At 38.8% G+C, this 15590-nt stretch overlaps 1 protein-coding gene across 3 annotated transcripts in view; it reads right to left on the bottom strand.

The window, feature by feature from the left end:
- Window positions 1-4833: 4833 nt before the first annotated feature.
- Window positions 4834-15590, bottom strand: part of FGF14 (fibroblast growth factor 14) — a 548357-nt gene continuing 537600 nt past the window's right edge. For all 3 annotated transcript variants that reach the window (XM_067536830.1, XM_067536832.1, XM_067536831.1), the window contains 2 exons: window positions 8710-8908; window positions 4834-5736 (listed from right to left, as the gene is read on the bottom strand). In XM_067536830.1, coding sequence (XP_067392931.1) covers window positions 5600-5736; window positions 8710-8908 — 336 coding nt within the window. In that variant the 3' untranslated portion in view covers window positions 4834-5599. The remainder of the gene's footprint in view (window positions 5737-8709; window positions 8909-15590) is intronic.

Genomic DNA, 15590 nt, shown 5'->3' with positions numbered 1-15590 from the left:
GAGATTAGTTATATTTGCCAACCCTGGTCTTTGACAGGCAAAGACAAGCTTGTTGGTTTTATTTATATATAAATTAACACAGATCTGAAGTCTCTTACAGTAAGGTCTTACAGCTGGGGGTACTTTTGAGTCAATTTTGAAAGAGAAAAGAAAATCAAGCTTCACTATGTCTTGCATTTGTTACAGTGTATACTGTAGAGCTAACAAAGTAGAAAATCAATGGTGTTTAGATTGAATAGAATCTGTAGCTTAGCTATATTTCAGGCAGCCACATTCCTACACTTTCTAGTAAGACAAAATTTTAAATGTTCCCCCAACTGGTTTGTTTTTTAAGTTTCAGCTACTGGGGTGGATTAATATAGCCTTATTATTTAAAAAAAGTTAGCTAAAATTCTTTGTCAAAGTTATTATGGAAAAATGTCTTAAAATTCTCTGACAAAGCTAGTGCCCAGATTTAATTTACAATATAATTTATCAAAGCAAAACTGTGCTATAACGTGATCTAGCATTTGCTTAAAATGTAATGGATATCTATTTTCTTTTCCATTTTTTGTTGGTCCCCCTCCACCCCCCACTGAGGAAACCAGTGACGGGAGTGACAGTAGATCTTCTATGCAGCTCATTCCCTTACTAGAAGATAAATATTATTGTTCCATGTGTGTGAAAATACTGTCTGCCAAAATTGTGAGTTTGTACCTCAGCCTCTGTGGCAAGAATGTCAGAAACTAAAAGTAAAAATTAGTGGATGTGAATTAGACAGGAAATATTTTTTACTCCCTCACACCTCTTATGTCACTACTCTCAGTTCTCGGGCAAACGGTTATTACAGAAAGAGAAAGCTGTTAGATAAGTGGGGAGTTCGATAGTGGATGCATACACAGCCCGCCATTCTTGCGCTAAAAAGGGCACAAAGTGCTGAGTACTACTTCTCAGTACTCTGCCCTTTGCAGGATTGTGTCCGTTCTACAGAACATCTTCTTGGGTTTCAGACAAACTTGCTATTCACCAACTTGCTTGTATAAATTATTTGGCAAAGGAAAAGGATTGCTGGGGAGGTCAATGGCCAAGCTCTCTTTCAGAGGCTTGTAGCAGGAGATGTAATCATGTTCCTGGCTTGGTGTTTTTGATACACTGCCCTCCTCCTTCCTGGAATGGCAATTCACTTTACATCTAAATTTTATATTTTGTACTATAGTCTGGGGATGAATAAAGCTAAGTTAAGTATTTCTATGATTAGGCCCTACAACAAAGATTATATTACATTTTAAAAAATATATCCTAGCATTTGCATTAGACATCCTGAAAAAAATCTTGACATGTATTGCATGGCTCATGAATGTATCCAAAAGGGCATTTAAACAAGAATATAATAGCCTTACCATGTCTAATTTTCCTACTTTTTTGCCTTCTAACCTGAATGGAGTTGAATATTTCTACTTTGTACCATAGAACAGATGGATCAACAAAACACACCTTTAATGCGTGGGCCAAACTCTCTGTTTGCCTACTCGATTGACTGCTATGGCATTAGAACAGCAGAGAATGTATCCCTCTAAACAGTTGAGAGCTTTACAAGATTATTTCAGGTAAATTTTTTGTGAAAGAAGGTCTTTTTATTCTTTTGTTTGGATTTTTGTTATAGATCAACACAAATCATATGGATGAAAAATGACAATACATAAACATGTTGACTTGAGAGTTGCTTAAAGAACAGGACAAGAAGTGATAAGTGAGCTACAAAGCAGTTGTAGATTCTACAGAAGGATCATTATAGTTTTTCATAAGCATGTCCAAGCTGGTAAAAGTGTTTTCTAGATTCACATGAATCCTTAAACTCAACTAAAATAGTGCTTTGTTCAATTTGTACATATCTACCAAGAACTGGATTTTTTGTGTGTGTCTGAGATTTTGCCACATTAGCTGAAATAAAAAAGAACCTTTTGTTTCAGAGGGACCATAAAGAGACAATGTCCATCAGCATTATTAACATACCTGTGCATTAGTGAGATTGTCATGAGATTGGGATTTCTTTTGTGGACCATTGTGCAAACCAGGCTCTCTGGGATTAAATAAAAATAAAGAAAGGAACAATACAAAACACAAAACAAAGTATGCAAAAGGTCTGGCACACCGTAGAGTCTCATACACTGCTGTACATGGAAATACAAAACACAATCTGTAAATATAAATTGAGTCCATCAGGTTTACTATACAGTACTTTAGTAGTAACAGACAGTTGAAAATAGTTTTCCCTTAATAGCATAATTAATTTTAGAGGGGAGGAAAAAAGGTGAAGTCTTATCCTGGAAAACAGCAAGAGGTAATATATCAAGGAGCTAAAATTTTCTTTGGCATGGTAGAACGGGAGAATTGAGTTTGCCAACCTATCTACATGGTTTCACTCTACTTGGGCCAGTGCAGTGTTATTTTGCACATTAGATAAAGTTGTTTTGTTTTTCATTATGCCTTCATATAAATATTTTATTCAATATGTTGCATCTGTGTATACAACAAATGATAATAAACACAAACTGTACAATGCAAACAAACTTTTTGCATATATGTATGTAAATTTAGTAATACATACCAACAGTTCTTGATACGCATAGCCTACTACATGCAGTTCATAATTGCCATCCTCTTCCCATGCAACAGATGAGACAAGAGACAAAATTAAAGGAGTAACCAAAGCACAAATAACAAAGACCTCTGAGCTCTACGTTTAAACAGACTTTAGAAGAAATTGTTTTAAGACTTCCATTCACAGGATTAAACACCCTTACAGACAACCCATGTAAACAAAAATAATACATTTAAAGTACATCCTAGTCATTTACAAAAATAAATTCAGTCTTAATTGTAACTAGTCAACTGGTTTGCAGAGCAATAACTGCCTGAGATGTAGGGTTTAATGTTGAAAATGGTAATGTATATGGCCTTGGGACATTAGTCCCAGAGATTCAAAAGGACCAGCTTGTGCGCTCTACATCCTCAGTGCATAGCTCAGGCCGTTCTATGGCACTGTCTCTCACCCGCTGGACCCTGCAGGGACACCTCGGTGCAGTCCAAGTTCCAAGCTCGGCAGGCTGGAGACTCAGTGGCAGCAATGAACATAGGCTCCCTCACCAGCCTTGTGAAAATTAGACTCCAAAGATAATGCAGCTATAATTATCTTCTCAACATAACTCCCTTTCCAAACCCAAGAGGTGCTACAGCAGGAGGGGAGGGGAGGGGGGGGGAGTGCGGGCAGCTTAGTAAGGCTCCAATGCCCCAACACTACCAGAGAGTTACATCGGTAGTCCTGGCTTCCCACTGATCCACCAAGTTGAGAGGGAAGGTTTCACAGCCTTTTTTTATTTGGGGAGGGCACACCAGTCCCACCCATCCTGGGGGGATGAGCTGAGAGGCTCACTACGGGGGGGGGGGGGGGGGGGGGTGTTGGTTCATGGAGATTGGCCACCAGGTGAGGGGATGATCTGGCCAAAAGTTTCTTTATGCACATTTTGTCACAACATTAAAGTAGCTTTATCTTTTTTAAAAAATTCTTTAAAACAAACTTCACTTGGATATGCTTCACTCAGCTCTTTAAAAAGGCCCAACCATAACCCAATTTTCTGTTTTAAACGGTATATAAACAAGGAGCCCGAAACTGTCAAAAAACTCATTTTGTAATATAGCAGCATTACAGTAACCTACTTGAACAATATGCTGTGTTACTTATTAAAAGAGAACCCCATATGAAAACTGTATAAGAATGAAGAGTTAATGTATAGTGAATCAGTATTCAGCTAAGCAGGCCAGGAATCTGAAACAACTGGTGGCCTAAAATTATTTTTTCAGTAAATACAATTGCTAAAAAGGGAATGACGACTTTTGCCACCCTTAAACATCATGATAACAGCAAGAGGCCAATAGAGTGCTGTCACACACAGTTGGCCAAAACGCAGGTACAGGTTGGGCCTTGTCACCCTTTGTGAGAACCAAATTCCTATTAAGTACACACAGCGTAGCCCTATTTTAGCCTTTTGAAAGTATGCAACTAAGTATTTGAAATCATTACCTACAGTATTTAACACTAGAATAGCATCTTTGTTGTGTAGTCTAAAACTTATTACCCATTTTATTTTTTTCTAAATTGGCTTCATTGCGATTAACTGACACCCATGAAGTGTCAACAGTATTTCTCATGAAACAATTGAACATGATCCAAGGACTCTAATGGGTTTGATTTCCTCTAGTTTCATGTAGTATAATGTATAGTATACAGAAAGCAAGGCCAAGGCACCTTTAATCTAGCAATTTGGTGGGAACATCCTAAAAAGCTGGGTTAGAGGTACGTATGTACGTACTGGGATACTGGTGAAATACGTAGGACTGAACGCTGCATGCTGAGCTAAAAATAATTAAATGTTTTCTAATATGTCCAGTTTTTAAAAAAAAATTAAACACCAAAAATATTAAAGTATAATTTGTAACTACCTTTTGCACTGGTGCTGCTAAAAAAACCACAACATTCTTGCCCATGCTTTGCTGAGTAAGAGTGTAAAACAGCCAAAATAATGATGGCATTAAATCCAGTTAATTAAAAACAGGAAAGGATTATATCTGAAATGGATTTAGGTAGCGCAATTCTTGTTAGTCTTAATTATTATTTTTCAAATCATGAGAATTAGTAGGTGAAAAATGAGCCTTAATTCAGGCCTACAAGGCCTACAGAGTTCTTTGGACCCACTTCCCCAAAAATTAGTGGGTCTTGCTCGCTGGGCAAGGCAAATGTTACCATTACCAGTAAGCCTGTGATATGTATAAAACACACACACACACACACAAAGAAACTATAGGGGGATGTCAAACACTAGTCTCAGAAAACTTTCTACTGGTCGTGTTTGACACTTTTCCCTCCATAATAACGCCAACCTCAGGAGCACGGCTTCTGTTACTAAAATGTATTCACATATATCAATATTCTAAGTCAGAGACAATGGTCCTATTCTTCAGAGATATAGGTTTGTGAAGGCTTCCTGATTCCCTGATAGCTTTCAGAACTAAGCCACTGGCATAATTTAAGTTTTAGAGAAACACCATCCCTGCAAAAGGTCACAGACAGTGCAGCAAGCAGCCTTGTAAAAAAAGGGAAGAAGAGAAATCCATAATAGCACAGGTTTACAGCGTCTAACTAGAAATTACTTGATATTATCTGTGTGCTACAAAATAGAACTTAAACATATGGATTTCGCTGAAACTGGACTCAAAAAGGGATTATGGGTAACTGTCAGCAGGCAAGGTATCAAGTGTACTTGTGAAGTATGTCATTCACATGAAGTGTCACAGTCACAGAAAAGATATTAAAAAGGCATTCCATATCTGGTAGGGCATTCCATGGTCTGAGTTTAGCTGGTTATCCAGGTGTCTTCTTGTTGTGGGAGGAGCTACATGTTGAGATTTATCCACTTGCAACAGTTTAGTTCAGAAACAGCAAAGAGCAAGTATTCACTTGCCTCAAGCTGATCCACAGACACCGAAGTAGGAGAGACTGGCAAGGATAAATTGCTCAACTGTACTCAGGGCTCAATAAGTCACAACACCTGTGAGGATCTGGCTATGTCGTCTTACTCTTGTTAACTGGTTTACCGCCATTCATTATTGCAGACGCACTTGTGCTTTTACTTGGAGTTACCCCAGCCTTTGGCACTGTTTCTCCAACATCATGCAAGGATGGTTCTCGATACATGGCAACTAAAGGGAAAAGAAGAAAAAACTTCAGTAGGATTCATTTTCATAGATTCCTAGGCCAGAAGAGATCTTTGTGACCTCCTGTATAATACAGGCCATAGAACTTTCCCAAAATAATTTTTAGAACATATTTTCATATTATCCTTACAAGAACAAATGTTTTAATATGCTCTCTGTTCCTCTTTATGTGAAGGAGATGAGCTACTTTGAAAAGGACTCTATTATAAGCCACTAATATCTTTTCCTCCTCAATCCAAGTCTCTCTCTTCCTCTGTCACCTGTGACTTACATGTACAATAAGAAATTGTCCCTTTGTTTTTAAAGGGATAATGTGACTTGTTTATAGAAGCTTCAGAAATGAAAAGGAATTGTTCTATCTCAATTTGCACAATATGGAAGAATGAGCTGTGCAGCAAACACCCTTGGGCTTTGCACAGTCTTATTACAAAATAGTTCAATAGTCAAAACAGAATTTTCTGATTATATTTTAAGGTTTCTTGATATTTAGTGGTGTACAATAAGTTATTTCTTTATCAAAGGCCATGAGGATATTATTTTCAGTGTCAAAAACGAGAGTATCGATATTAGAATCAAGAACTATAACTTTCATGAAGGAGATTTAATCAATCATTATTTAATTTTTCATATTCCTCTCATAGCCTGGTGAATCGGTGGCATTTATTTTTCCCCCATAAATGGCTCACTGATATATTCATAAAACTAAATCTTATAGACTATTTATATAAAGTGAAACAATGAGACTACACCAGACTTGGTGTTTATCAGTCTGTACTATGAAGTGTTTAGGAGGATTCCAGACAGCACACACAACAGCCTTTGTTCATCTAGTATTCGTTTATTTTTTCACAACATTTCTTGTAATATGTGGCCAACAAACATTCCATAGCTCCTGATCTTTGCTGGAACTTGAAATGCAGAAAACTCCAAACTAAATTATTAACTGAATTTATCAAAGAATTAATTTTAGCCCATTGGGCTTCACTAGGGTCCTAACAATTTTAAATCATTTGAGAAAAATACACATGTTCAGTTACAAAGTACCTGCAGTAAGCTGCCTTAATGATAAATGCTGTTAGATAATTCAATTTCATTTTCCACATCACTGAATCAGGTAATATTTTACTTCCACATAACTTGGGTAGCATTTATTTATATCAGAGCAATGTTAAAAAAGAGGTGTCAAGCAGTCAAAAGAATTAATCATCACACAAAAATTCTTGGAGAAGCTACGTGCTGCTGTAGAGAGCACAATCCCTTCTTCCCTGGACTAATTAGAATAGGAGGCAATAGCATCAAAGCACTGACCTTGATCTTCAATGCACAAAAGTTTCATAATAGATATGAAAGGCCTATAACATCACTAACTAATCACATACTTTGCTTGTTCTAACATTTGCAATGACAATCTAAATCTTTTTATGGCTTTTGAAAGTTTGAAATTAAATTTCTTCTCTAGAGTACATGATACTGGGGATGATCTATGTCTTTGGAGTGCACACCCATAATTGTTTGCTGATTAATTAGGAACAGGATGAAATCGCAATGTGACCTACAAAAATATTAAGTTAAATACCATGTGATAGCAATATAAAATAAAAGAATTACATAGTATAGCTGTAGTCTTTGATGACTCTTTAGGGCAACATAAGAAACTTATTTCTAAGCCTTCCCTGAAGTCTTTTGATAAAGAGTCTGACCATACAAATATTAATTACTCTAATGGAAAAATCACTTCTTCCTTAAGCTGTATGTACTATGGTTGCTATTTTTTTAATTATTGTGGCAACTTTTCCTAATAAAAGTCTTAAAATAGATAGTTTTAAGTTCATATGTAGGTATTGACTCATATAGTGTAAGATGTGTTGAAACACTGTGAAAGTTTATAGCCCATCTGAACTGTGAAGGATAGGAAAAAAAAAACAGATCAGCATAAGATGAGATGTGATGTTAAAGCCAGTCACCTAGGGCTGTTAGATTTTCATTACATGGAGGAAGAGAGTCCTAACACATTTAACACACGCTTTAGGTTTGAAATTCCTGAAAACCTTCCACACCTTGTAATCCTCAGATAACTGTAACGTTAAAAAACATGACACTGCTGACAAAATCATTACTCAGAAAGGTGTGGGTTTTTTTTTTTTTATAAAGATGTTAACTAATGAGACACTTTTTAGCACTCCTGAGGCTATGAGCAACAATATGGATCAAACTGAATGAGATTTGGAGTGTAAATAGGACAAGACAACAAACAAGCCCAAGTGAAAAAGTCTTGTAGAATAAGTCGGACAAACAATTCTATATTCAAGACAAATTAACACATTTTGCCAGATTATGCAACATCATTTTAGTATATAAGGTTAGCATGACTAAAGATGATATTTGTTGTTCCCCTTTCCTAACCTAGCATAATGGCTGACAGACACAAAGTACATACCATACATCAGCTGACTCAACAGTGCAGTTTGATGTAGTTTATAATAAGACCTTTGAGTTTTCTGTTAGAATGCTCTGAAATTGGAATGCTGACATTTCCTCTACTCCATTCATAACTCCAATTTCCTTAAGTATACATTATTGTACAGAGCCACTCATGCTGGTTCATGAAAGGAATATATTCTCACTGCAAGACCGAAACCAACTTTTTGCTTCTATCAGAAGAATATTTTAAAAACAGCACAATGCACTTTAACAATAGATTTTCTTGCTAATAAGATGACCTCTTAATCCTGTGACAGTGTGTTTGACATATGCTCTTTCTAGGACACACCATGGGGATGAAGCACAAAACACTCATGAATCCTAGGAACTGTCATATGGAATGGTCAGTGGGTGAGGGCCAAGTCCATTCAGAAATGATGATAGAACACATTCCCCCTCTTTTTGTGGTATTACCATCTCAAAGGAAGAGATGCTTTAAAATGTCAGCGTATCTGGCTGTGAAGGCCCAAAACTCACCTTCCAATGGCTTGGGTAGAAAATGAGCTGCTGGTTTTGTTTTCTTCACTCTGTTTCCTTTCATGGCCTGCCCCTCCTTATTGAGCCCCAGGAACCAGGCCCTACCAGACTCTTGTTGTCTGTAGAGCATGGATGAGTAGATTACATAATAATTTTCAAAAACAGACTCCTTAAACTTGCACTCCGGTGTAAAAAGTTCCTGTGGGAGGAAGGGTAAATATTAGAGCATATCCCAACAGAGCCATGGCTGGTGGTGAGAGTTCCCCCCCCCCTTGGATAATGTAATGGGGTTAGTATGGGAGACGGTGTGGTTCAGTGAACAGAGCAATTTGAATAATGGTTTTGCAATTGAGCCCTTTAATTCTAATAGTTATGGTGTCCTTAGCCAATAGATAATGATTTACAGGATGTGAAAAGTCTTATCTGTTAGGCACACAACTGACATCCTTCTGTCACTAACATTTCTTTCCCAACTATTTACATATTGGTGTATTTGTACTAGCATGTAGAACCTATAAACACAGTTTCTATAAGAACCACAAACATGACATAGGAAATCCCTAGGCTGCTGCTTCTCCTTTTCCACAGGATTTCAGGTTTCCATCAAACCACTCCAAGAATTTAAAAGGGTAGCTTTCTGTGATGCCCTCCTTTCTTCTTCCAGTGATTCCAAGTCACAGACAAGGAGAATCAAAGGCAAATCAAAAGACAGATTGAAGTGCCAGAGGAAATGACAGTTACACACTTATGCCATTCAACATACTATTGTATCTTACTAGGCATTTTCCTAGGCTGCCGAAACAACAAAGGAAGATAATCAGGAAGTTAGGAGCCAAAATACCTTTGAGGATCAGGGCCAAAATGCCTACATAAAGCTGCTAATCTCTTGCTTGAATATACATGCTGTTTTCTTTGTTTGAATAAACAACATACACCCCCCACCCAATGCTTTCTTCCCCAATATCCTGCTTCCCTGTAAACCCAGACCACCAGAAAGCACTACCATTTGTTTTCTGTATTACAAACCAGTACATTTATCTTTGCAGCCTGCTGCTCCCCTTATCTGAGGAAGAAAAAGGCCAGCACTTTTGCATCATGAAAAAGGGATCTGAACCAGGCTTGGCTGAAAAATGCTGAAGATAGTGGGTGATTTTTTTTAAAGGCCTGAGGTTAACCTGTTAGTTAACCTTGGGCTCTAGAAAGCATGTTATGATTTTGTTTTACACGTAACCGCTTGTTTTCAATATTCTTATTCCTTATAACATGACTCTCTGTTCTTTGATAATACATTGAGTCTTTTCTCCCCACTATAAATATATCTCGGTACATTAGTGTTAAGCAAAGTGCTGGACTTGAGTTGCATCTTGCACACTGGCGTGTCCCCTTCTTTGGGAACAGCAGACTGGTGATTCTGTGAGTGTTCAGTGGATAAGGAGCTGGACACTGCAGGGAACTAACTCCCTGAGTATTTGGGGGTTAGTGTGTGCCTTTTGCTACCTGTAAAAAGAGAGAGAAGCCTGTGTGGGACTGGCAGCTAGTGCTTGTGCTCTCAGAGGCTGGTGGTTTCAGGGAGCTGTTCCATAGCAGCACAGACAAGACTCCCTCCTGCTCAGGGGCAGGTTGCGTTGAGGTGCCTCCCACAACCTGGGGAGCGTCACACATTCCTAACTAGGTTTTCAGGTATTACAGTGATGGACGTCACTATAACTAGATAGAAATTGCAAAGCACTTGGTTTGAGGAGACCTGCATTCTATTCTTGACACTTATGCTCACTTTCTGAGTGGCCTGGGACAAATCAGTGCCTTTTTAAAGCTCTTTGAGATCTTCAGAGGAATGCAAGTGCCAAATACTATTATTATTAATGTGTATTATGGTAGCATGAAGATGCTGTGGCCCCACTGTGCTGGGCATTGTACACACACACATATATGTCACAGAAACAGGCCCAGCCCTGAAGAGCTTGGTTGCACTCTACATGTAAGGCTACAGACAACAGGAAGTTAAAAGAAACAGCTGAAGAGAAGCACAAGGAAACAATGAGAAGATGCTAGTCAGCACAAAAAGTAGCAGTCATGGACAATCACCCGCCCAACCATTGCTGAGTTTTTTTTAAGGCCTCATGGTAGAGAAGGTATATGAAGGAGGGCAATGGGTAATTTGCAGCCCCTCCCAAGCATAAGGGCTGGCATAGGAGAAAATGTTAATGTCTTTATTAAAAAAATTTTAAATGGGCAATCAAGGCAGGCATCTTTTCTGGAATGAAGGTGGGGGTGACATCTTGATACCATATAAGGGATTATAAGTATAGTGGGGAATAGACTGTGAAGGCCTTTTAACAGTGAAGACAAATAGTTTGCATCTGATGCGGTGAATAAAGTGGAGTTAGTGGAGAGACACAATGAGGAGAGTGACATGGTCAAAGTGGTGCTACAGGAAAAGATATAAGTGGACCATGATAGCATTTAGCAAGGCCAGGGAAAAGGATGTTGCAATAGTCATTATTATAAAAGGATTGGTGAACCCCCTCAATATCCCCACCCTCACCAGCATCACTTGCATCTTGTCTGGCCTAAGCTTCGGACTTTTTGGTCTCAGACCTTGGTCATATAATGGGAAAGTAAAAACCACCTGGGCTCAAATGAAATCTAGAGCTGCATGCTAGCTGCAAACTGTCTCACTATCTCGCCTAACTGCATCCTGCACATTAAGTAGGAGGTGAGACAATACATAGGACTTCACAGGAGGGAATGCTTGGTATAGTGGAGTATTGTTAGTATAATCCTGTGGGGTACATATCGAGAAGAAAAGAGAAGAATCATTCACAAATATTCTCATCTATCTCAGTGAGGTTCACTGTCACCTCAGCTGCTGGAAGGGTCATAGGCCTAATTCAACAGTCCATCCCTAATCATGAAAGCACTGAAGTACTTTCCTGATTAGGGATGGACCTAAGCATGTGTTTAAATGCTTTGCTGTACTTGTGCTTCAGAGTGTCAGCATGGACACACAACTTCTTAACAAGAAATCATGAACAAGCAAGAGAGGCAGAACTTCCATTCTGTGCCCAAAGCTGTCAGACTGAAAGAGATTGAGGCAATAGGAGGATTCCCACAGAATTCAGAATTCCTTGCTGCTTCTCAATGACTTCACCCAAAAAGAGAAGGTTGGAGAGACAAAGCAATAAATAGTGAAACTCCAACATTCATAGCTTACATCTTCAAGCAACAACATAACTACCCCTCCCTTGAGAGAAGTTGGCACCCTGTACTCTGATAGTCATCAAAAATGGTCCCACTACTTCCCTACTGAATTTTATTAGTCAAAGAACATCTCAGACAATCCAATGGTTGTTCTGCTGGTCAGGAGATCCTGAGTTAAACTACATAAGTAATCTTCCACATGGATACTGACATTGCTTAAGATAACAAGCATTGGTAACGATTTGGACAAATAATAATAAAACCAATTTCTTATATAATGTTTTTCATCAGTAGATTTTAAAAAGCTTCACAATCCTTAACACATTTATCCTCACAACAGCCCTGTGAGGTAGGGAAGCCTTATTATCCCCATTTGACAGATGGCAAACTGAAGCAGACAGACAGACCAAGTGACCTGCCCAAAGTCACAAACAGGAAGTCCATGGCAGAGCAGGACATCCCAAAAGCCCAGGAAACTGGGACAGGAAATCCAAGTTCTAGAAGAGGTGTCAGAATACAAATTTAAACAACCATCTTCTGTTAACTTTCACTCTTTTAAAAATACCTGATGACATAAATATCACTACTTAAGTACAGAAGAGCTGCCATACGGTGTCAGACCATGATCCAAGTTGCTCAGTCTCTGACAGTGGCCCATACCAGAGCTTCAGGGGAAGTGTACATAACAGAGCAATTATGGACTGATCCATCCCTGTCTTCCACTCCCAGTTTCTGGTAGTCAGAGGTGTAAGGTTGCCCCAGTTATAGGGTTACATCCCTGAGCATCCTTCTTAATAGCCATTGATGGACCTATCCTCGATGAACTTATCCAGTTCTTTTTTGAACCCAGTTGCACATTGGTCACAGCAATGAGTTCCACAGGTTAGTTATGTGAAAAAGTACATCCTCCTGTTTGTATTAAGCCTGCTGCACATTAATTTCATTAGGTGACCCTTGGGGCTTTTTTGTACTGTGTTCACTTTTTCCACACCATTCAGGATTTTACAGACCTCTGTCATATTCCCCACTTAGTCATTTCTTTTCTGAGATGAACAGGCCTACTCTTTTTAATCTCTCCTCATATGGAAGCCAGTCCATATCCTTGGTCATCTTTGTTGCCCTTCTCTGAACCTTTTCCAGTTCCACTATATCCTTTTTGAGATGCAGCGAACAGAACTGCACATGGTATTCAAGGTGTGGGCACACCATGGGTTTATAAAGTGGCATTATGATATTTTCTGTCTTATTTTCTAACTCTTTCCTAATAATTCCTAACTTACTGTTAGCCTTTTTGATTACTATTATGCACTGAGTGGAAGTTTTCAGAGAGCTATCCTCTGTGACTCAAGATCTCTTTCTTGGGTAGTAACATTTAATTTAGAACTCATCACTGTATATGTTTAGTTGGGATTATTTTGTCCAATGTGCATTACTTTGCACTTATCAGCATTGAATTTCATCTGCCATTTTGTTGCCCCGTCACTCAGTTTTGTGAGATCCCTCTGCAACTCCTCACAGTCTGCTTTGGACTTAACTATCTTGAATAATTTTGTATTATCTTCAAATTTTGCCACTTCAGTGTTCACCCCCCTTTTCCAGCTCATTAATGAATATATTGAACTGCACTGGTTGCAGTACTGATCCTTGGGGAATGCCACTATTTACCTCCCTCCATTGTGAAAACTGACCATTTATTCCTACCCTTTGTTTCCTATCTTTCAATGACTTTCTTATCTTTCAGTTACTGATCCATGAGATGACCTTCTCTCTTATTCCATGGCTACTTAGTTTTCTTAAGAGCTTAGACGAGAGACTTTGTCAAAGGCTTTTTGAAAATCCAAGTACACTATATCGACTGGGTCCTGGTCTACACTTACCTGGAAATTTGGCGGCAGTCAATGGGAATTACGCAAGCTACACAGAGTAGCTTGCGTAACTCCTGTCGACTGCTGTGCTTCCCTTCTGCGCGCCGTCTTCACTGCACTGCACTGATGGGAACTGTGTTCCCGTCGACACAGTGCTACACCACTTGAGGAGGTGGATTACCACCATCAACTTTCCGATCGATTGAGTGGGTCTACACTGACCATTCAATTGATCCGAAAGATCGATCTGACGTCTGCGACTTTACCGCTGTCAGTATAGACATACCCTAGATCACCCCTATTTATCCACATCCTTGTTGTTTCCCTCAAAGAATTCTAGTAGATTTATGAGGCACGATTTCCCTTTACAAAATCCATGTTGACTCTTTCCCAACAAATCATGTTTATCCATGTATCTGATAATTCTGTTCTTTACTGTAGTTTCTACCAATTTGTCAGGCCCTGAAGTTAGATTTACCAGCCTGTAATTGCCAGAATCTTCTCTGGAGGCCATTTTAAAAATCCGCATTACATTAGCTACCTCCTGTCATCTGGTACAGAGGCTGATTTCAGTGATAGTAACTACAGTTACTAGTTCTGCAATTTCATATCTGAAATTTGTAGCCTATGGAAATGTAACTATCAACTAAATTCAGACAAAATAAATAATGTAAATCAATGCTCTTATTAGGCTAGTTTTATAACTATCAGTGATGTTAATGCTGATACCTCTGATAAACAGTGATTCTTTTGTTCAGGTATATATATCAGTTCCTGCAACAAGGTCATGTATAACAAACACATAACCTGCATATGACAGAAACCAGCAAAGATCATTGGAAAGATTCCCCTCTATTTAAGACGGTATTGATTGCAATGCGAATTTGAAACAGAATATATAGCCACTTAGCTTACAAAAACTATCTTATTTCATAATAAAAAGGGCTTCTTTGTTAACAACAGCCAACAGCCATGCCGATGTCACATTAAAATATGATAGCTAGATTAGATCGAATGGTGTTTTATGTGAAAGGCAATGCACATATTCACCACTTCCCCAAACTGATTGTTTGCAAGTCCAAACAAGGATGCCAATTGAGAACCTAATTGGGAAAAAGGTAGAACAAGTGGGGGAAACTTCATGCATATACAAGAAAGAAAGAAATCTACTTCTTTTACAAATTTCCACACCATCCATATATAAACAGTATCGTCACATCACAAGTGATACATACGCAAGGTAATGACTATTTTGTTTTTCCATTTTTCTGAGCAGCACCCAGCACTCAGAATCACCAACCAGTGGGAAGTCGTTACGTGTCATGTAAGCAGTTATCCTCATTACTCATGACTAAGGTTAAGATTCATTCACGGGTATTTTTAGTAACAGTCAGGGACAGGTTATGGACAATAAACAAAAAAATCACCAAAGCTGTGATCTGTCCCTGACTGTTGCTAAAAATACCTTGGAGGAGGGGGGAAAACAGAGCTGAGGGGGCCTTGCAGCTGCTCCAGCCCCGCTGCTCCAGTGGGCTGGCCGACTGATCAGCTGTTTGGCATCAGGCCTCAGGGCTGACAGCTGCTCCAGCCCCGCCCCAGAAGTCATGGAGGTCCTGGAAAGTCATGGAATCTGGGACTTCTATGCCCAAATCCTATCCTTACACATGACCCTCATTATAAAACTCTAAGACTTTGATGCATGACTCTGATATATTCACAGGCTATCCAGTTTGACTTCCAAATAAATCAACCCTGATTAGAATTAATCCTACAACAGAGAAATGAAATGAGACCGACAGCTACTGAGAGAAAATA

Source organism: Emydura macquarii, unplaced genomic scaffold (assembly GCF_026122565.2).
Source record: "Emydura macquarii macquarii isolate MOO-44397 ecotype Brisbane River unplaced genomic scaffold, CSIRO-AGI_Emac_v2 contig_3671, whole genome shotgun sequence".
Taxonomy (NCBI): Eukaryota; Metazoa; Chordata; order Testudines; family Chelidae; genus Emydura; species Emydura macquarii.
This window is presented reverse-complemented; position numbering and strand designations above follow the sequence as displayed.